General features: G+C 39.3%; 1 protein-coding gene across 2 annotated transcripts in view; it reads right to left on the reverse strand.

Moving 5' to 3' along the window:
• SHISA9 (shisa family member 9) overlaps positions 1–23,210 on the reverse strand; it is a 181,643-nt gene that overhangs the window by 10,235 nt on the left and 148,198 nt on the right. For both annotated transcript variants that reach the window (XM_068699265.1, XM_068699264.1), the window contains one exon: positions 10,870–11,025. In XM_068699265.1, the coding sequence (XP_068555366.1) occupies positions 10,870–11,025 (156 nt within the window). The remainder of the gene's footprint in view (positions 1–10,869; positions 11,026–23,210) is intronic.

The following is a 23,210-nucleotide window of genomic DNA, read 5'->3' on the forward strand; positions in this document are numbered from 1 at the left end:
GAAATGCATTAGGAATGGTTTAGAATAGGAATGTAATTAGACTTGGTAAGTAGAGCCTCCAGTCTCAGCAATGTTCTCTTTATCCACTATAGGCAGCGAAGGCTGCTGCTTGGCTGGGGATGCTGAGACAGAATTCGATTAACTCCTCAGGCACCTGGCATCCTGTGTGGTACCTCGTGCTCAGGGTTACCGCTCCCTGAAACATAAAATAGCCACATCTGCGTGAGCACAAGCCCCTCTCTTCTGACAGCGTGCCAAAAAGCACAGCACTGCACAGTTTGTGTTTTTTTTTTTTTTTTCTTTTTCTTTTTACAAATATTTATTTGCTCTGTAAGATTAAGCAGGTTTCTCTCTGGACACGTAAACCGGCTCTGCCAGCTGGACTTTGTATATTTGACTGCATCAATTTACATAGTATTAAATTGCAGTATTTATAATTCAATTTTACAAAGTGCTGCAATGATATTATGCTTTGTTTTTGATCAAAGTATTCCAGGCACTTGCACACACATTGTATCTACTGTAGAAACCTATGAAATGCAGAATACTTGGGTCTAACCAGTGAAAGAAAAACAGAGCATTCCTCATTTACCAGAATCAATAGATCCCGTCAACCTGGAAACAAATGGTGGCTGCATCATGTTAAATTTATGCTAAAATTGTAAATGTTTTCAGGAGACCAGAAATCTGTTGCACGCAGATAGACAAAGATCACACTACACATATCCTCGAGCAATTTAGCATTTGAAATTCAAGCATCAAGATGTTAAGTTGCTGGTTCAGTATCATGCAGTGAATGATAAACTTGAGAAGGAAGTAAGATTGCCAGTTCTATGCTTGAACCAATGGATGAAACTGTAAAAGAAGTCTAAGAGAATTATGTATTTAAATCTCTGAGCTTTCTTTGAAAATGCAAGCCAGTGGCTGTCCTGTAACTGTAAATCTGTTTTTTCATTATTTTTTTTTCCTAGAGGCCACTAAGCTCATGTCCTTTCATGGCATCTACAATGACAAATAAATATGAAAAGTTCTACTGTGAAATATTTGTTTCATTTTATCTCAGGCATATTTGTCAGTCTGAGTTTTACTGGAAACCTTATATATGGTAAGAAAACTTGCCTTTTGAAATAGGAACTATCTAAGGAGTCATGCTGTCATGGTTAACTTCTGAATAAAGCATGACTGCAGCATAACCTGATTAGAGGAGAGGAGGGTTTGGGTTGCTTCCTAAAAATGCTGTCCAAAGCCAAAGATGTTAACACTTAGGAGATTTGTTTAAAAGGCTTCTGCCACTTCTTCCTTCAATCATCTTGCTTGCTTTTTTACTGGGTAAATTTTAATGCTTCACAAGCAAATCAATTAGGACAAATGTGATGGTGTCAAACGTTTGCAGCAATGCCTTTATACGGCAACAATAATACGAAATTGTTTGTAACCCTTTTGGTCGGTGAGAATCTGCAGTTTGTTTAAGGGCAAGGCATCCTAACTATTCCGGGAGCACTGCTTTATTGTCTGTTTGCAGAAAAGCTGTGCAGTCATGCAATAACAGGCTGTGCTATTGCAGTCAGAGTCACTCAGGCAGTTCACACCCAGCCTTGCTCCCGGGAGCAGACCACAAAGCATGTGGGCATTCCTGGAGACTATAGGCTGAGTATTACGGGGGTCACATTAGAAAAAAAAAATGCAGTGCTGTGTGCTGTGATTCAGTGTCTAAGAATGCATGCTTTTTTTTCCTGAAGGTGTCATTTTATCATCATTTAGCATATTATTATTTAGCTGCTATATTCCTGACCACATTTATTTGTAATAGCTGTTCTTAGCATGCATCTTTTTTTTTTTTTTTTTCCCACATCATTGTTGGCATTCTTCCATGTACTAAATTTCATTTTTGTTCTTTTAGTGTACTGTTGGTTATAACTCTTTAACGTGTCTGAATCAGCTACAGATATTCCTAGTTAAAATGTTGTAGAAAGCTGCATGAAGACCCAGAAGACCCAGTTCAGGTCTCTGAACACTCAGTTAATATGTGGGTTTGGTGCTGAAGTAAATCTGCATTTTTCTGTCTTTCAGTTGACATCATACCAGATCTACACCACTGTTTGTGCATGCAAGGTGAGGCCTGCAGGCTTTCAGAATTGTACTAGTTAAATGAAAAAAAAAAAAAAGTCCCAGTGATGTAATAACTTCTTCAGGAGTTATTTTATCTTGCTCTGTTTTTTAACTGCTATAATTTTAAAGAGTTTTAAACTATCATTCAGTATTGAGGTCAATTAAAAAAAAAAAAAAAACTGTAGCATAAGTTGTTTCTAATAGAAAAAGTTATCTTTTTTATTCTTTCTGCCTGAAGGAATTCTTTTCAAGAGTGGGTTATTAAGCAATAGCAGAAAACTAGGGAGTAATTCCATATCCTACAGTCAGTTCTGGTTTTCCTCCTCCCTTTCTTCTCTCCCTCCCATTAGACTATGTTTATTCCGAAAGTCTTATGCATAATTGTCTGTGGTTCCCAAAACCTTTTGTCAAAGCAGAGATGTCTGTCAAACTGAAAAGAAATAGGGTTCACTGGCAATTTCCAAAATTGCACTTTCAGGAGGAGATCAGTTTCATAAACTTCTCACACAGATCGGGCAAACCCAAAGGCAAAGTGCAACTAAAGCCTGGTCTGAGCAGAACCCTTGAGTCGCCTTCAGATAAGCAAAAACATTTGTGACTGACAGCCAGTCAAGAAAGAAGCAGTAATGAAACTCTCTTTGCTGAATATTTAATAGTGTGCATACACACAAGGCTCCTGCCATAGCAGAGTGTTCAGCTCCCACCTGGACCTTCTTTGCCAGGAACTGCAATCATAATTTCACTTGTGTAAATGAGACCCAGCAGTGCTGAGCTGCAGATCTGCCTTCCCCACTGTGGGAGGTCCCTTGCAACGGAAGGTGAACTTTCCCCAGGAGCATCTTACATCGTCTAAATAGCTCTGCAAGCTTTCCCACTACCAAAATTACCAATTGCATTTAATGTTGCACGTGATATTTATTGATGCTGTAGTAGCATAGCTAATGTATCAGAGACATTATTTTTGTTTTCAGCTTTTCTTTTCCTCCTCATCCTTCTTCAAATAAGGTGGCAAGGGAAGGACTTGTGGAAAAATGAACTGTGCACATTACAAATCTTGTTATTGCTCTTCCTCCTCTTATGCCTCCAGCCCTTTGTTATTATAGTGTGAACGTGTAGGAGTAAAGCAATGATCTCTGTGGCTTTTTATCTGTGTGATTTCTTTCTTAAACACATTTACTGCCTTTAGAACATCCTATGCAGAACGAAAATAGCAGGCAGATAACTGCTGCTATTTATATTATATTTTTTAATAAGGGTTTCATTCCTATCAGCTATCTTACTAGTTTTCATTGGTATTCATGGGTAATGCTGAAGAACTTCCCACTACTGCTGTTGACATATATCCCTGTACAAAGCAGAAGAGTGTTCAGGCTTCTCTGGTTTGAGTTCTTGAATTTGGTTGCAACAAAAAAAAATAAGTTGTTATGTACTTCAACTTAGTTTGCTACTGAGTAATCCTCATAACTACATGTACTTAAAATTACCAAGCAAAACCTGTATGAATGTTCACATCACAAACATGAAGGTAGCAATCAAAATTTTATGAAGATTATAGCCAGATTTATATTTGAATATTGTCAGCATGAAAGACTATTCAGTGAATAAAAGTGGTCCTTGAAAGCCTCTAGGTAGACAAACTTTTAATTTAATTCAAGAAAATTCTCTTTGAGATTTGTTTTCCCCAGAATTCATTCAAAGTTGACTCTTTAAAATCATTTAGATTTAGCTTACATTTGCTGAGCTTAGAACACTGTCTGCATACTGCAAGTACTTAAAAATAATGATGAACTTGGGACAGGTGTTCATAATCTGTTGATTTAAAATACATGTATATGTATGGGTAGATTTGGATCACCTGTAAAATTAGAAGATTTGATCATGTGGCACCTCTGAGAACCAATCACTTGATATATCCCAATTTGAGCAACTGTTCCAAATTCTTATTGCAGAAGTATTGTCTTAAATGACATGGGTTTTGCACAGCTAATAGTAAGGGACAAAAGAGTGGATTATGTTGAGAGCAACCAGAACAATCAGTGTGTAGACTCCACAACTGGAAGTGCAAAAGTCACTCTTCAAATTAAATCTGGACTTGAGCTGGGATCCCACAATATTGCTGTTTATCTGCAAGTGTTCACAATTGGTTTTGTGTTTTATGTGATCAACCTCTATTCTTAAATAATCAGTGTGAATACATTTGTGTTGCAGAATGACAAGAATGTTTATGTGCAGATATATGTTTATACTGCAAAGTAAAACAGTTACTGGGAAGAATGTTTAAGAAGAGTTGCACTTGAAATTGCTTAACATGGATAGACTTTGTCTTTGCTGTTTATTGGCTCTTTTATTTAGTGGTGTAGCTTAAGTGTAAGGCTTCACTTCACTTATGCCCTCATATCACTTAATGTGTAAAAAATCTTGTGCGTAATTTATTAACATTTAATGGAAACAGATCTGAATAAGCCATGCTTGATTTAGGTTTTACTAGTTTCCTGCCTGTGGCCATTGCTGATCTCAATAAATGGAAATAAAAGCTGGTTCTTCTTAGGTTGTTGCCTCAGAAGACTGCAGTCTTCAAGGAAAACAATCAGGGAAATACTGAACAGGGAAATGTTTTGACCAAGAATCCCCGAGTAAGTTTTAATGTTTGTTTGTTTTTGTTGTTGTTGTTATTTGTTTTTTAACCTATGACAGTGTGTGCATGGGTATTTGAAGCCAATTTGGTAAATAAGAGAAAATAATTGATTTAGGAGAAGCAAGAAAAGATCTTGAAAGCCTGCACACACTGGATAGGGTGTGAAATTTGTGGGAGTGTCAACAGAAGCCCCAGGTGGAACAAGTGACCCTGGCACTTCATCTAGCTGGGAGATGGGAAGGGAGAGGGAACAGTGCTAGTGAGGCTTACTACAGGCGGCTGCTTTGCTGTCCTTCTCTCCCTGAAGGAGAAGCAAGGATTAAAAGCAGGAAAGACTTCCTTAAGAAATTAACACCAAAAAGCTTCACGTTTTCTCACTGCATTGGTTAAGTAAATAATAATAGTGAATAGATATCAAACTTTTATGTCATACTTCCTTGAGACAGATCCATAGCTCCAGCACGGAATCAGGCAGATTGCTTAGTGTAGCGTTCTGTGTGACGCTGAACCTACCTCTGAATACACGAAATCATTAACTGAATCCCTCTGCACATGACAAATGCTGCATTAATCTGTACTTCCCTGTCTGTTTTCGTGGTGTTAAATCCAGAGAGCTGCTCCTGTATCTCAGATTTTTTAAGCCATTTTTGTGCATTAGTACTAGTGGAAGATGTCTACTTTCTCAAATGAAAATGCGATTGCTTTTTAAGCATTCCAAAGAAATATGAGTATCTACCTCTCAGTGATTGGTATAGGAAAGTAAAGTAACACGAGGGTATTGTGTCCAAGTACTCTGTAACTCTGCTTTTTCTAAAAGTCACCTGTATCAGCTCCTGTCAATGTATGCGCAAGCCTTTTTCCCTCTTCTGTGTTTTCATTTTACCAATTACAGTATTTCTTTCCAGCCCTCCCTGTCTTTGTACAGAAGTCCCTGAAGCAGAGCACAGGGCTATTGGGAACAGCATAGAATCTCTTCCTCTGGTGAGATAGGTATCAGCTTGTTGGGGGCAGCAGGGAAGTCACTTCCAGTCTCAAAAGACATCTTGTATCAGCACAGACTTAAAATCATTGTGTTAGAAATTGAAGGTCAAAAGCTTAAGAGAAGGCATCACCAAATTTCACACTGGGCAGGATGGTTCAAAGATAACACCTTACAGTTATCCTGATGGTGATCTCCTTTGGATCCTTGTGTGTGTGTAGATGTCAAGAACAAACAAACTGGCCAGCTCTCACCTTCTTCACCTTTTTAAGGGAGTTGTTGGTTTGTGCATTGGCACATTTGTAGCCACATTATTATTTACATGGTAATAGTGACCTAAACAGAAGATGCTTGTCTGTGTGCTATCCTTACAGAATCTCACCTCAGAGTTTTTCAGCTGCAAGCAGAGCCAGAGCACTGTCTGATGCTTTCCTTTCCAATCACAGAAATGTGAAGCTTCAAAAAATGCTGGGAGTTGTAGGCTTTGAGATGTGACAGTGAGTCTGCTCTTAATTACATTCTCCTTCTAGTTTCACTATATCCAATTAATTACATCTGATTTCATCCTATTCTACCACTCCCAGTATCACTGAAGGCCTTCTCAGTCTCTATTTCAGGGAAGAATTCTGTCCGTTGTGCTTTCTGCAGCACAAATATGAGTTGGCTTGGTTATTTCTTGTCAAGTTGTGCCCAGGCACAACTCAAATGTTTGTGTATGCATGTGTGGGTAAGAGAGGGGAAGAAGAAAGTTCATGAAAGAAATATAAAGTCATGTTAAATTACAGAAATGCTTATTTTCTTATTTTTCATGTGCAACTCTCCAGCAGCCAAATGGTCTCTTCTCCCTGTCATGTGGGTCTTAAAAGAGTTGGATTTTTTTTTTTGTTTGTTGTTAAATTTTTGATGGAAGTTGTAAGAAAGAATATTGGTCACTCTGCACTACCTGAAACTCAGGAAAGAAAATTAACTGTTTCTGAGCCTGGCTCACAGACTAATGTGAGTGAGTGAATAATGTAACTAATACCACAGGATATTGAGGCCAATTAGAGCTCTAGAAAGCTCTTATTAAGCTATAGGATGGATTCCAGTTCTTACAGCTTAGCAGAGCAGAATTTGAAGTTGGACTGTTCATGCTTCCTGAATGAATGTACAAATGAAATCTATCAAAAAATGTGATGAGCTACCTTGGTATGTCCTGGGACTTGAATTTCACAAAGTGTTCAGATACAAGATCTCCATCCACTTGTAGCAGCGTTGGGCATGTCAGGATTGCTTAAGTGAGCAATAACCATTTAAGCATAGAGTAAAAACATGGTTGATGAACTGGAAATAACAATAATTTATGCAGAAAAACCACTTTCGGCACTTTTAACATAAATAATCAAATACTGCGAAAGCACCAAAGGAAACCAAAATGATGTCATCTCAGGTGACCAAAAAAATGAAATATCCAAACACTGAGTGTTTTATTGCCACACGGCATTCAGTGACCACTTTTGGTAGAATGGTATTAAGTAGGAGCTTGTATCTGAGCTGTTCCTCACATACAGTTTCCTAACATTCCTTTCTGGGAGAAATTTAGCCCTGTTAAAATAAATAAATAAACAAAAATCTCTGGCTGAAAAATGGACAAATAATGGATTTACAGAGTGCAACAATCAATCAGTCAGATAAGCTAGAAAAGCAAGGAGGTAGGTCTCCACTTCATTCTTTCAGGAAATGCACGTTGCTCTGTCTCATTTCCAAAGGTCCCTCCACCTTCTCCTGACTATTCCCTGCTGGTGTATGTGTCCAGGTAAAAGGGGAGTACAGTTCTGCTGCAGTGAGGAACACAACAAATAAATCTCAACTCACCATTACCTTGTTGTGCTTGAAGCACTCATCTGAGAGTATAAAATGGGCACAGAATGTCCTCATGTTACTCAGAGATGTAAATGCCACCAGACAGTAGGAGAAAAAGGTGAATTTGGTCAGTGGCTGCTGGTCAGTACCTAAGGAGTTCTGGAAGCTGCAACAGCTAAAGAAATTCCTAAAAGGAAATGAGGAAAATATCCTCTTCTCTTAAGAATGTGAGGGTTTGGCTACGCAGTTTGAACTGGGTCACATAAAAATATTTTAGTTTTTGAATAAAATACATCCACGTTGGCTTTTTCAACTCTCTTCTCCCCCGTTGTGCTGAATCAGCCACTCTGTACTGCACGCAGTGCGTTGTATGCATGCACGAACAGCCCCACTTCAAGTTGCACTCTGCTAAGCTATGTGTATGACATTTGGGGTCTGGGATGTAGATTTAAATCGTTTCCTAGGGATCAGCTTGGCCTCACAAGCAAGGTGTTGATAATTCTCCATCAGGAACACAATGCAAGTTAATGCAATGGCATTGTTGTCACTTGTTTTCAGAAACATTTAATACTGATTTTAATGCAGATCCCAAGCAGGATCCAGAACCAAGGTTGCTGTGACTGGTTACTTCTCCAGGAACTGAATTTTCACAGCAGCCAGTCACTGAGAGATGAGTGGCTCACTTCTAAAATTAGACAGCCAAATTTTTAGGACATCTGTAGTTCAGAAGAAAGCAGCTGTGTGGAAATTAATTTAATACCGGCTCTGGTAAAGCATCACTTTTTCAGTTATCTAAACTTCTTACCACTTATGGCCACATTATGATGGGTGGTATTAATACATTACAACTCCAGTCACTAGAAGCCAATAGGAATGCTGCCTCCTCCACCCACCCCCATTAAAAAAGGCAGTTAAGAACACTAGACTATATCCAAACAATGGAATCGGGTAGAGTGAGAGGCATTAAACGAAGATGGTTTGCATCAAATGCATGGAGAGAGACAGAACGCATCCCTTATTCAATTTCTGTTGTGGCAAATGAATCCACCCTCAAGCCACTATCTCTGTATAGAAAGGGAGATGGGCTATAAAGAGTCATTATTCTGCTATGTGGTTCAGTAAATCTGACTGAATGTTACTGTATGACAAATGTCATGGCCCTGTGACGTGAATACCTGGCTGGGGTGAACTCAGTCTGTGTCTATTTATTGAAAAGTTGTTGTCAGGTTAAATTTATATCGTTGAGCCTGATGTGGGCCAGTTACTGTTTTCTCTCAGAGCTCTCATAAAGCCGATTTCAACTGTGCAAGGTACGCCAGCTTGATGTCTGCACAGTCAGAACCCAAGCGTGGAAAAAGTGCGTTGTAATCTTGGGATGTACCTAAAAGGTGAATCTGAGAGGGGTCCTGGCCTTGAGAGTATGGAAGTGGTGAAAAACTGAGTGTGTTAACTGGTTCCATGTGGCCAGACAAAAGCTGTAAATGCATGTTTAAAATCTCCAGTGTTTTCTGTTGAAAAGTATGGATAACATTGCAGTGATTTTTTCCATTTCCTGTGAAAATTTAACCTGAATCTAGAACTTGGCTAATGTGTTCTGAGACAGGTAGATCTGCAGGAAGGAAAATGAGATAGGGGATAGGAATGGTATGTGAAAAGCATGGGGAGATGGTGAAATCCTCCTGGAAGAAAATGTCCCTGAAAGTTATATTTAATTTAGATAAAGATTCTGAAAGGCATACATGACTTCTGGAGCTGCAGTGCACAATCTTTTGAGCTTGATTTAACAGTATGGTTATATTCTAGCTGCTTTGAAAATTTGTATTCAGACACCCAAGAATTATCTAAGTTCTAATTTAATAATTTTAAAAAACAAGTACATTCACTGACTCTTGGGCAGATAAGAGCAGTTTCTTTTGAGTGTTTAAGCTCTCACTTTATTATGCTTAAGCGCCTTCTAGCTTTGGTGATTGGCTTGACCTAAACAGACACCTAAAAAAGAAAGCTGGTATTAGTGCTTAATTTGTGATAATCACTACATCATTGCAAAGTATCACCTTTTGAAGAAGAAATATAAAGCTACCTTGCCTGTATTCAAAATTAAGCAGAACAATAGGTCTTTTGTAAAAAAATATTAAAAATGCTACTTGTCAGAAAACAAAAAGGCAAGCTAAAGCAACACTAAACTACTTGAGTTGGGACTTTGATGTGCATTTTGTTAGAGGTCTGGTGCCCTGAAGTTTGGAGAATGGGATGCCAGTTTGTGATTAAAAATCTGAAATTGTGAAGTCAGAATCCTCTCAGCTGTTCTGTTTTTCTGAGCCAAATAGCTCTGTCTGGAAATAGACAGTGTGATGCTGCTCTAAATTCATGGGGAAATGATTTTAACGTACGTATGCGTAGGCTGAGCAAGGGTTAGTGAGCAGCTGTTTGTGAATAGACCACCCTCCAGAAGTTATTCATTTAGTGTTGTCCAGCAGGGGCCTAAAATGTAAGGTAAGAAAGGCTTTCTGGTGTCCCACGATGTGCAGCAGATATTTGCAGCTCCTGAAAAGCACTAGGAACTTGTGATTCCAGTGTGAAAGTTACACTGCTATGTTTAGCCACCATTGTCCTCTTTCTTTTTCCACAACTGTTTCTTTGAGGATGTTCCCCCATTTTCTTAAAATAATTGTGTGTGACATTAATCAATAGCAGCTACCACCAGGATCTTTATTAGGAGCTTTGTGATGCACCAGTTGTTGGAAATTGTAAGGCCTCGGAATATTCCTTTGATGACCTACTAGTGCACATCCTGCTGTAAATGTGAGAGTGGTTACTTCTGAAGTGAGCAAGTATCTTCCCTCCTCAGAAGTATTTGGCAGGTGTCTTAAATATATGCTTTGAATTAGCAATATACCTGATGATTTTCTCTCTCTTTGTGCAGACAGGGACAGAAAGCACATACTGAAGTGTGTATGTAGGCATATTCAGGGCATAAAGAACTAGGGCTGATCACAGTGCATACAACACAGGTGAAACTTGATTGAAAATGGTGTACAGTAGGTACGGTGTGGTTTTGTAGGTATATGTAGACATGAGTGTATGTTCACCAATTCTTAGATGTTATTTTCTTATCACTAACTGTAGTTCCCATAAATTTTTTATACATTTCCATCTAACATAATATGAAAATAGACAAATTCTGTAATGAAGCAATCTAGAAGAGCAAGAGTTTGTTTTAACTTTGAAGAAGAACATTAGCTGACAACAGCAAATGCAACGTGCTGATCTGAAGGAGAAGTCATGCATCGTGTTGCTTACTTACCGACTGCCTTCAGAGAGGCGTACTTGTTAAGCTCTTTGCCTGGGGGCTGTTGCTCGTATGGGTTTGTGATCTGTCCCAGGCTGGGATACGAATGTTGATGTGCCATCTGAGGAAGGAGGGGAGATGTTGGCAAGACGTTATTCATCTGTGGTGGATCTGTATTAAAGAAAATCGACAATATTAAAAAAAAAAAAAGAAAATCAACAATATTAAAAAAAAAAAAGATAAATGAGTTTTAGGATTCTAACATCATTATCCTGTACAGATTAGACAAGGTATGTCATGAGATTTAATGTAGCAAAGCACTATTTACTATGAAGTGTGAGCTAGAATACAGCAAACCTGTAGTTCAAACAGTTACAGCGTGATTAAAGGCTGATGAATGATTGTAGCAGCATGCGCCAACTTTTGTGGAAAGAAGATTTTTGCACTAAAAAGTAGGCTTCCAAAACAATTGACCGCTAACACAAGACTGAATTTGTTGCAGTGTCAAGATAGAAACCAAAGCATAAAGTTTATCCAAGGCAGCTTGAATACAGGGCGATAGCATCACTCTGTGCAGTTAAATAGCCAGGCTCCAGCAGGCTGCTGTGTATACACGGTTATACTGCTTTTAGTACAAGAACGAGCTTGGTTATTTGCACAGTGTTATGTCGTGTGTTGTAGACATGCCCCACAGTGCACAACGTGCAGTTTTGGCTCATGACTACCATTAGGTAATTTCTTCCAAGCTCATGCTTTGCCCTTATGTTTTCTCCTTTTCCCTGGCAGTAGTTAACATAGTTTTATACCTGGATAACTTTTTCTCTAGCAGACATACCTAAAAACAGAAGCTAATTACTAGTAACGTACAGTTTTATACCAGCACTCACCCCATATTCATTCTGTGGTAGATCTGTTCCTTTATAGTAGAGAATGCAGCTTGGATACTTTTTCTCTCTAAGATACACCATCGTTTATTAGTTTTGGTAGTGTTTGATTCCAGCCTCTAAAAAGTTTGATCAGAATTGTATGCTGCACTTAATTTGCAAACCTACATTTCAACAGATTTCAACGTGTTTGGCATATCTGTTTTTGATGAGTCTTTCTCCAGTGTGGGTATTTTGAGCTATTTGGAGCCAACTGTTGATCTAAGAACCTTCTCAAGGCTTCTGAAATCACAGAGCACTACAGAGTTCTTCTGCAGTGAACCTGTGGTGCTGAACTGGTAGCAGTAACTCCCACAGCATCAAGCACAGGCTTTATGATCGTGTAGAAAGAAAGCTGGACTGTTAGGGGAAAGAAGGCTTATAATGACGGAGCGAGTGGACCACCCCCCAAGTGCCCACAGGATCTGGCAGGCGCCAGATAGCACTGCAGTTTGCCAGGGCTTTAAGGGAATTGAGCCACTTGGCTGTCTACAGCTCACTAATGAAGCTGAGTGCATGAGCAGGAGTTCTGAAGCCAGTTAACAGATTGACTGCTGGGAGAGGAAAGGAAAGCTAGGGTGTTTTTCAACTTCCTTTTTCTTCACCATTGCTGCTGCCTGGTACAGTCTCTGCTGGTCAGGCTGAGGCTGTACCTGCCTCTGCAGAGCAATGTGATCATCCTGCCACATGCCATGGGAGAAGAACGGTAGAAGTGCTAGGATCTAGCAGCAGCCTGTGTCTCCTTGCTGTTGCTAGTTGTTAACTGGGAACAAACTGGTATTGGGTACCAAGTAGAGCTGAAAGAGGAATGATTTTCACATAATAGAAGAGTTCTTTTTGCAAATATGTTGTCATATTGAGAGAAACATTTTGTTATGATTTCAAAATTGCGGATATGTGTGTGCATATATATGAAATAAGTTGGCTTTTAAAAGAGAGGTTCAATTTTTTAAAGATATTTGTTATTTTGGATTGAAAAACAAACTTTTCTGTTCCAGAATTCCCCCAAAATGTATTGGAATACTTTCTGGATCTATTTTGATAGGTTCACTTTGAAAGGGTAAGGTTTTTTTAAGTCATATCTTTCACAGAAACAGTCTTTTGATGACTTGCCATTTTCTAATGAATAAAAGCTCCCCGGTAGTTTCTCTTCAGCTATAGCACTGGTGTGTCCAATGTGACTAAGGGGAGTGACTCTTTTACTGAGAGCAAGAATTTACAAAGTCCTATTCCTTTTCCATCCTATCTCTAGAGAACAGCTGAGGAAAGCCTCTAGCTCCAATGGCTCGCACCAAGCTGACCACTCTTTGCAAACCACCTGCAGCTTCCAAGTGTCTCTCTTTTACGGCTGTTTCTACAATTACGCTTTTGAGGAAGAATGCTAGCATGGCTGTATTTCAGTAACAGGGCAACTCAAAAGATGCCAGCATGTTGGGACCTTTAATGTAAGGAAGGTGTCAGCCTTTTACCACTACATTCCCTCATTTTGTTCTGAGCAAGTCTAAATCAGCACTTTGCAGATACCACTACCATGAAGTTCCCTTGTGGCAGTACTTACTATTCAGTCTGTCAAAACATCTTCATTTCACTGTGATAAAAGTATCGTGAGCTCCAGTATTTCTGTGCTCACTGCCAAAGTGACTTGCAGCTGTGGAGGACTTGCAAAAGCAGTGTAAATAAGGTGTAGTTAACCAGTTTTCTATCTTCTTACTTAGACCTATCTATTTTATTCAGTCACCTCTTTTAAAGTAATGAAGAAATTTACCCCCGAAATGTACTTGGGAAACTGACTTAGGTGTACTTGTTTTCCTTCCAGCTGTTCTGAGGCAGACTAAGTTGTTACTGGGATTAATTTCGCTGTTTTGGTGCTTTTGAGTTTTTATGAGAATGTAACGAAATATATTTTCCATTTCCAGATCATCTTTGACTTCTGTTTTGTCTTCTTAAAGGCCCTCTTCTAAATTATGAATTTCAGGCAAATTAATGATAGTCATGTTTTCACTGCTACACTGACTGCACAGAGCCACTCATTCACACCCAGCTGCTTACACAAGACTAAGTCATCACATAGAAAATACAGTTCAAATTACTCATTCAGTTGGCCATTTGCAAAGTAAATTAAGCAAAAGGCCAAACTGTAGCACAGTGAAGAAAGGTTCCTATTTATAAAGAGACTCCCAACGGACTAGAGTCCCAGGGCCTAAAGGAAAATCTCAATTTGGTATATTTACCTCTTTAAATCTGAAAATCTGGTTTTTAGCCTTCACTGGTCATAATTGGGGAACGTCCAATTTCTTTACAAGCTCGCTAAACTGTTTGTGATGTGTTTCCTTATCTGTGTGTTTCTAGAAATGTTAGCAAATGGAGCATTTATGTTTTCTCCACACATAATTAATGTAGTAATGATGGGTGAATTCACTTGTCTCTGGAAGCTACCCAGGAAATGTATCTAATTGAAGTAACAACGGTGTAATGCAAATTGTGGAGCAGGTATATGTCCCCTGCACCAGGGACTGTCAGTCTGGCCCCCCGAGGGAGCCCAGGTTTAACCATGACCCCAACTAGCATGTTTCAAACAGGATTTACCTTGTCTACACTTGAGCTACTCATAACTAAAGAATATATTGTCCCCAACAGTGGTATACTCATAAATACCACTTCAGTCTCAGCAATACTGGATAGGGATTCTTTCAGGGAATACATAAATTTGTCTAAATTTTCTTGAAGATCTTAAGGAATCTCTCGGAATTTAGAGATTTTTCAATTTTAGATGTTGACTCTTTTCTGAAATTGGCTAAAAGTGTTAAGTTTTCTGGAGCAAATAATAACCCACTGGATTATTCAAATTATTTTGTGATACTTCTCAATCCAAAGGATTAGTCTCAACTGGAAGAAAGTTTAACCAGAAAAATTCCACCCAGTTTTATAACTGACATCTAGTGCCAAGCTAAATCCTTTATATTTATAAACTAGGTATCCCATGATGGGTATTTGCAATAGCTGGCTTTGCTGATTAGGGACATCTTTAACCTGAAAGCTGGGGCCATGCTGATAGATTGTTTTTGGCATCCTGACACTGGTACCTGGTCCAGGAGGGTATTCCATACACCCAGCTGCACTGTGCTACTGCCAGCTTACGTATTTATTTTTAAAAGACAGACAACACAAATGTCACAGTCAAAAAACACTTGTCGCAGCTTCTGGTGTGAATAATCAGACCTGATTAGTGGTGGTAATGTTATAAAATAGCAGCGATATTAAAAACCTATCTTATATTCTGCTGAAGCAAGGAAATACGATGCCAGGCTGCTCCCTAACCTCCCAAGGCTTTGAGGAGCCATTCTGGGCATGGTATTAGTGGTTTGCTCTATGTCTGCCTACGACCACCCCAAGAGAAGGATTTAGAAGAAGCATGCTCAAGTTCACTGTTCAAAAGCTAGACAACTGCTAGGCAGAAAATGAAACAGACAGGAAACAAGAAAAAAAAATCTTCAGATGCTGAAGTGCTTTTGACTGTTATTTCAGTAAGAGGTCTAGGTACGGAAAAAGCTTCTGGGAGGCAAATGAAGCAGAAAATAAGCATTGGGGGGAAGCTGCACCAAAACCAGTTTTAGCTAGAGAAAATGGGTTGTACATCTTAGCTACCAACAAGGAGCCTTTGGAGATGGTGAAGGATCTGCTTCCAGCCACAGTGCTGGTGGCTGATGAGAACTTTCATCATTATATTACCTGTTATCTTGACTTATATCTCAGCCCGTGCAATTGAAACTTGTCACAGCTAACAGCTTACTGCATTTTTCAAGTGAAAATGCTTTTTTGGAATGTTTGCACCCCCCTCTAATTGTCAGTTTTGGAGTGGCTGTAGTGCACATCATGGTGACAACAATAATATAATCAGTTGTGGTTACAGCTGCACTGTATCCAATTTAGATGGTGTCATGTCTAATTTATGCACTTTATTTGGAAATTAGGGAATGGGCAGCTCAGCAATTATTAAATTATTAAATCTGAATAGGAACCCAGTGTTGACCTGACATGCCATGGTCACAGGTATGAATGTAGGAGAAAAAGGCCAAAGTCCCCCGAGGTTGGTTTATTTGTTATTTTCTCTTTGCTGTTTATAGCAGATGTTACGCTGTTCACCTGGTTTTATTATTCTTGTCAAGAAGCTGCCAGAGTTAATGGAATTATTCAGGGTTAGACAAAGGGGTGCTCTTAATAACAAGTACATTTGTTGTTTAAGAGCCAAGGGCCGACCACAAGCCTCCCAGAAGCTCAGCCACTGGTCTCCTGCTCTTCTGCCATGAGGGAGTGAAGCCTCCTCTGCAGAGTGGCCTGGAGATTTGTTCCTTTCTGTAGCGATGAAGTCAGTGATTCGGTGCTTAGAAACATGGAAAATGAAAAAACTCCATAGGCACAGAGTGGGATCTATTAGTAAATGAGCAGTTACAAACATAAGGAAAAGAACAAATGAGACAGACGATGCAGCAACAAAACAGGAGAGGAAGGGGGAAGGGTAGGAAAGCAGAATGAGATTTGGCTATAAAAGCCACCTGCAGACACACATACAAAAGAAATGAGAACAAGACAGACAAAAGAAGACTGGGAAGTCAAGGGGGAAAAAAGGGAAAATTCAAGAGCAAAACATAATAATAGCTGAGCATTTGCAGATACTCAAGAGGAAAAGATATGCCCTGAACTAACTAAAATTGAAAACAGCAGCTCTGAAAACAGGATAGACCCAAGCAATTAGGGAATACCAGCACAAACCTGCTCCCCTCTCCTCCATAACTGCACTGCACCAACATGCATATTTGTCTCTTTGGTCTTGAGTGTACTGCACTTAATTCTAACGCCAGCTCATCCAGCACCATAAATCTATGCTCACAGTCCTGCAAACCTCACCAACAAAACCTGCAGAATCCCAGATATCAGATCTGTGAGATTTTAAAATCTTGACCATGAGTGTGCACTGGTTCCTGTCAGGCCAACTCCTTTCTGGGACTGTTGTTTTGTTCATGGGTCTGAGCCTCTGTAGCTCATCCCAATGTAGGTGAACGGATCCTCTGTTTTTGTGTGTGTATTATGTGAATTTTCTTCACATAAATATACTTTGCATGTTTTTTCTCTTTGTAGTTCATGCATTATCCTTGCCTTTATTTAGATTCTTTGCCTCTTCCTTCAGATTTACATTAAATATGTTTTTAAACAATGTTCTTACCTGCATCCAGAGCATCAATGCATACACTAAAGGGTATCTTCTGCAACAGCTGATACCTCGAAGTCTGGCTGCATACCATTAGTTAATGCACAGTTCGTGCATATATAGACATGTACATAATATATGGGATCTATTTGGTTCAGTAGCCGTTCCGTCCAGTACATGCCTTACAGGAGGGTGCAAGAGCCCTGGTGGTATTTATAAGTGAAATCATGTACGAAAGGTGTGAGTCAATCCTTTCCAAAAGCAGCAATGCAAGCTATGCCCAAATACATCATTGCAGGTTATCGTCTTTCCATTAACTCTTATAAATCTTCATGATTGTAGAATTACAGAACAGCTCGGGTTGGAAGGGACCTTAAAGCCCACTATCTATCTGTGTAAAAAGTTGGTGTCCATCTTTTTTATGATCTTGTTCTCCACATAGACATGTTTTTTCAGCTCTTGGCAAATTAGCAGCAATCCACAGCAACGTTTTTCACAGTCAAGAAGTCCTGAGCTGAAAAGTATTCCTATTATCAAATTTTAATTTCTCAGCCTTGCAATTTAACTGATTTTATTTTAGCAAGAACAGATGCTCTCAAATCAGTTTCTGTACCATTCATTATTTTATATGCTTTTTTTTTTTTTTTCCAATTTTCAAATATTTGTCTCTTTTCTAAAGTAAATAATTTTGCTTCTTTCAGTCTTTCTTCATCTGACAGTCTTCGCAAGTTTTTCTCATTACAGCTGCCATTTCTCAACTACTTGCCACCTCGCAGCAGCTTTTAAGGTGAGATTCTACCCTCAGTTTTTCACATGGAGTTGTGTTATTCTGTATATAATGGTATCAGCAGGTCACCCCTATAAGTCTCTCCCCCTTATGGTATGCAGACTTTTCTTTTTCTTATCGGTAATGCACAAGCCATGTGAGTAGTCATATTTTCCCTAAATGTGATAGCTCTGAGACAATAAATACTTCTCATGGCAATTTATGTTAACCAGTTATCTGTTCTGTCTCTGCACCGTATCGCAAAAACATTCTTGTAACAGAGACAACTTCCCCGTCTAATCACCATCACAAAAAGGATCTGAGATGAGTGGGATGGCATTTCATCCAGCAAAAAAAATGTTTCTGTTTAATGGAAGTGACAGTCTACACTGTAAATGCCTGTCATCAAACATACTGTCTTGTGCCTTCCTCTGTCCTATCTAACAATTGTAGGAGTAGTCCCGTGCTACCTGCTATGCTCTTGCTTCTGCCGGGTGCCACCGAGTGTCTCTCAGCTTCCTGATGCGTAGTGATGGATGCTTCCTCTTCATTTCCTACATGATTAGCCTCTTGGTCTGTTACTGGGTCCCGTGGTAGAGGTTGCCTGCTATTTCACATATGAGTACCTTCAATAGACTTCTGAGGAGAAGCTTTTTTTTCTCCTCCAAAATTGAAAAATGCTGGACCGAACAACATCTTCAGTTACTGTCAGATTCAACAAGGTATTAAACTCCTTATGAGAATCGTTTTGCAGTCTGTGCAGACAGCGAGTAGCATAGGCAAGTGAAGGGTATTCCCTGCTGCAAGCATTCGTGAGTCAGCAGGGTTGATAGTGCTGGCTGACCGCAAAAAAGACCCACTGGGGCACGTTGGAAATTGGCAGGAAGATGGGATGGCGTGATCTCTCTTAGCACTTTATTGATCTCCTTTAAGACACTGTTGGACAAGGTCTTTGTGGGCATGGTCTTTATGTTAAAGCATTATTCTAGGAGGGATTCATGAGCTGGTGTTGAGAGACAATGTCACTCGTTTGGACATGGGAAAGAAGGTCAAGGAGCCAGGTCACAGGATCCACAGTGCTCTGCCTTTGGTCTATATCTTAGGAGGAACTGACTTTCCCCTGGCAGGAGAGGTGAGCTGCAGAGCTGTATCAGTGAGCCCTGCAGGCAGAGTGCTGCTGGTGCTTGACAATGCCCATGCCTGGTTTGTCAGTGGCAAAATTCCCATTTCCTTCCAGTGCAGTCAAATTCAGTACTGCTGTCAGATGGAGGCAATGCTATCAGCACACACTTGGAAACAGATGGACTCTGATTTCTCAATTCTTTTATCTGAAGTGCAAATGAGGACAGGGTTGATTTTACAATACAAATCCCCCTCCCTTTTATTTTCTATCTGCATCCTTCAGGGATTTACCAGTTACTGTCAGAGACGGTACTTCTTTGAATAATGATTTCTGGGTAGTTGAAACATAAACAAAAGAAATTTCGCAGTGATGTGGCTGAAGAGGCGGGGGGCTCCCCTGCCATCTGAGTTGAGCAAAGGAAGAGCACACAACGTCTTCGTAAAAGGGCCTTTTTTCTACTGAATGTGCTGCTGCCACTTAATGTTAAAATCTGTGGGAATTATATCTATATGAATGTTATGTCTGTGACAGGTTACAAATGGGAAAAGAGACAACTGCATCGCTGTGTATCGGTTAAATTCAAGAGCTGACCATAAAGCATCCCACTGCCTGTTCAGTGAAGCCTCTGACGCTGTGAGGGGCTGTATTCTCTGTGGTCACAGTGATCTGGGAGATGGGGACTTTGTCATGTTTCAGGTTTGGGCTCTTTGTTTCTGGTTGGACTCCAAGTGTGTGGGAGCAGAGTTCTGTGAAATCAGTTGGCAATTTTACTGCCATCCGAGGAGGGTGGGAGTGGGACATCGCTGGCCTTGTGACTAAACTGGCTGGAAGCCTTTCTCCTCTTTTTCCTTTCCCTTGTGCTTGGTGTTATACCATCTCACTCACATCGTTATAATATTTTCTGGGCTCTCGTATTGCAAAAGCACTACAGTCTGAGGTTGGTTTCCCACATAGGCTTTTATTATGTGACACCCTATCTTCTTTTATGAAGGTTATTTTTGTGTCCTCTGAAGGTTTGCTTTTCCTTCATAATTACTCACAACCTGACAGACTTATAATCCTCTGATAGGATTTGTGACATTGTAATCTTCTCTAGAGCAACCCATTGTGCTTTCACAAACAGGGGATTATAACCTTTAAGAAGGCAATAAGCAGATGAACTCCTCAGATATCAAGACCCTGCTTTCATATCAATTTCCAGTGCTTGAGTTGTGGGAGGGCAGGGAGCAGTGCTGTGTTCTCACTCCCACCCACGTTTCTGGTTTTCTTCATCTTCTTTTGCCTCAAGTAGCAGAGTTGAGAAATTAATTAAACCCACCAGTTACACACACACTGAGCACTGCAAATATCCTTAGCTATGCAAATTAAGAAAAGATAAATTCAGCAAATTTGACTTACATGACAGATTTTTTTTGCCTAGAAGAATGTTCTTTACACTTTCCCATAAGGTATCAGTTGTTTTACAAATGAAACAGTTCTGCACCTTCTCATAGAAATAAATGCTGCTAAGATGTACCAACCAACTCAGATCCTGTATTTTGCTGTTTTATCTCTTCCTGTGAAATCACTTTTCTTCCAACAATAAATATACTTTTACTTAAGAATGGGGACGTGCCTGTCATCATAGTATTTGGTATGTCTTCTAAATGTTTGCCTTCTTTGCTTGTTGTTTTCTCTTACCGTAATGACTGTTGGCCACCAATAAGTGCCAGTTTTTATGCAGCTAAATATATCAAAAATTCCCTTACTTGAGGCATTCCACTAGCTTGTCCTGATATATGAACAGTTTAGAAGGGAAAGATTGGACAATATAAAAACTATAAAAACAAAGATGTAACTGACTTTATGTATTTGTTATTTGTTCTTATGCTTAAGCAGTAGCATAGTGGTCCTACAGCTTGTGGGTAGCAAATTGCCTGTGGGATTTTCATACTCTTCTTGAGCAAAAGCAATTGAAGAGTTACAGTTTAAGGCAGAGTTGAAGTTAATATTTGAGGAAGCTGCTCAGCGTTGTTGCCCTTCAGTCAGCAAAAGACTGGGGACAATTTCAGTAGCTAATCAGCTGGCTAATGTGGGGTTTAAGAAACACTTTACTGAAATATGCATCTCACCTGAGGTTTATCCCAGTGGCCTATGCTGTCCTGATATGCCAGACCCAGCAATGGAGAAGAGTGTGCTTTTTCCCTTCTGGAATAATGTAGTTTATTTTTCTAGTGTCTTTCCAGAAATGAAAATACATCAGTGTGCTACAGTGAAGCTGCAAAATCCAGTTATATGTCTCTTCCCTGATCCATGTGTGCAAGTCTTATTAATGTTTGTGCCATTTTTATTTTGTTAGTCTGTGTTAAGCAAACAAAAGCTTGGAGAGAGAATTTTGAAGGCCGGTGAAGAATTGCAGTCCTGTCCTTAGAAAAATAGCTGTAATTTGTTACCTTTTAGAATGGCGGGGAACACAATTTACTTATTACTGAGTGGGATACATATGATCATGTTGCATAGAATTATAGAAAATACAAATGACTGGCTCTTCAGAAAATTCTCTCTTTTATCCCGTATTCCTCTCAGGGCAGATTAAGTATACTCTGTAGATATTACCCATGTATTTAAAAGCCTCCAATGAGGGGCTCCACAACCTACATGCACAGTCTGGTCCAATTCTCATGCTATTCTGGTTGCATCCTCACCATGAGCAAACTTGTTCTATTATCTGTTTTACATCTCCTTTGAGGCAGTCCATTACTTCTGTTATTCTCCAAGGACATGGAGAGAGATGATTACCATCTCTTCTGCCACTGCTTTTTATGTATTTTAAGGTTGTTACTGTGGTCTTCCTTCAGTCTTCTCGGGACTACATAATAGAAATTCTTTCTGTCTTCTCTCACAGAATGATGAGATGTCTCAGAAGTCCAGCCTTTTGGAACAATCATTTTACTCATATCTTGTAGGATCTCTACTTATTAATGCGTCCCAGTATACCTTTTCTTTTCTGGCTTCAGCATGATATTGTTGATCCATTTCTGCTTCTGATTCCCTAAAGCCCAGAAATTCTTTTATGTCAGACTGCTCCTTACCTTGCCGTTCCTATTCTGCATTCATTCCGATGATTATTCTTATGTATAGAATCTTGCATCTCACTTTGGTGAAATACACCTTATTTTTTGACACCATTTTTTCCAGCTTTTTAAGATTGTTTGAATTCTAATTCAGTTCTTCAAAGCACCTGAACCTCCTTCCAGCTTGGTGTTGTCCACGAATGTAATGAGTATATGCTCTGTTCTGTCTTCCTCCTCATTAATGACAATATTGCACAGTGTTAGAGACAGAACAAATCACTGCAGAACTCTGCTCAGTATGTCCTTCCGTTATGAAAAATATGAACCACTGGGGACTATTCTCTGCATGCAGTTTTCTAGGCAATTTTGCATCTACCTTCTATAAACAGCTTCTGAAGTCTTATTAAAAATCAGGATTTATTACATCTACAGCTTTCCCCCTATCCAAAGGTCTTGTTATATTGTCATGGAAGGAAATTGCTTAGGCTTAGCTCCATTTGTTTTTGACAAATCTTTATTAGTTGTTATTCATGATTGTGTTTTGACCAGGTGTTATAAAAAGTTTGATGAACTGTTGATTTCCACTCCTTCTTGCCTTCATTTCCCCTGTCCTTTAACTCATGAATTAAATTTAAGTGATCTATAGTTCTGTTCTTTCTCCCTTTTTAGGGCTTGACAGTGTTTTTTTTTTTTTTTTTTTTTTTTTTTGTCAGTTTTACAGAACTTCATCCACTGGGTGAGTTCTTAAAGATAATGGCACTTAGAGGACTTGAGCCCTTTCCATGAGTATGCAGGATGAATCCCTTCTGTGCCATCAAGTAGTAGCACAGTTATAATTTTTCTAAGTGCCCTTGAAACCTGCCCCTCCTCTTGTCAGGTGTGACCTCTCCCTTTTCTGATGCTAATTTTGGTTAGTTTCTTTAAACTATTGCCTTTTTAGTGAATGCTGAGGCTCTGTCCTCTAAAAGGGACAGTTTGAGTCTTTGAATTTTTAGGTATTAGTTCTGGTAAAAAACAAAAATGAAACACTTTGGAGTCCAATACATGGTTCCTTTTAATCAACATGGAGCATTATAAAGCAAGCATTTATTTGAGCCACAGCAATTTGGACTGGCCCTTTTCTGTAGAATAATAGTTAAACGTTCAGCTGCTTAGTTATAGCATTCTGTGTTGCTATTTCAATAACTGCTAGATTCAAATTATTTCCTGTTTAGATAATGTTGTTTTATCCAAATATATGCACAAGAGTTTCAGGAGAAACGTTAGGTGAATGAGAAAATCAGAC

This window comes from Anas acuta, chromosome 15 (genome assembly GCF_963932015.1).
Source record: "Anas acuta chromosome 15, bAnaAcu1.1, whole genome shotgun sequence".
In the NCBI taxonomy this organism is placed as follows: Eukaryota; Metazoa; Chordata; class Aves; order Anseriformes; family Anatidae; genus Anas; species Anas acuta.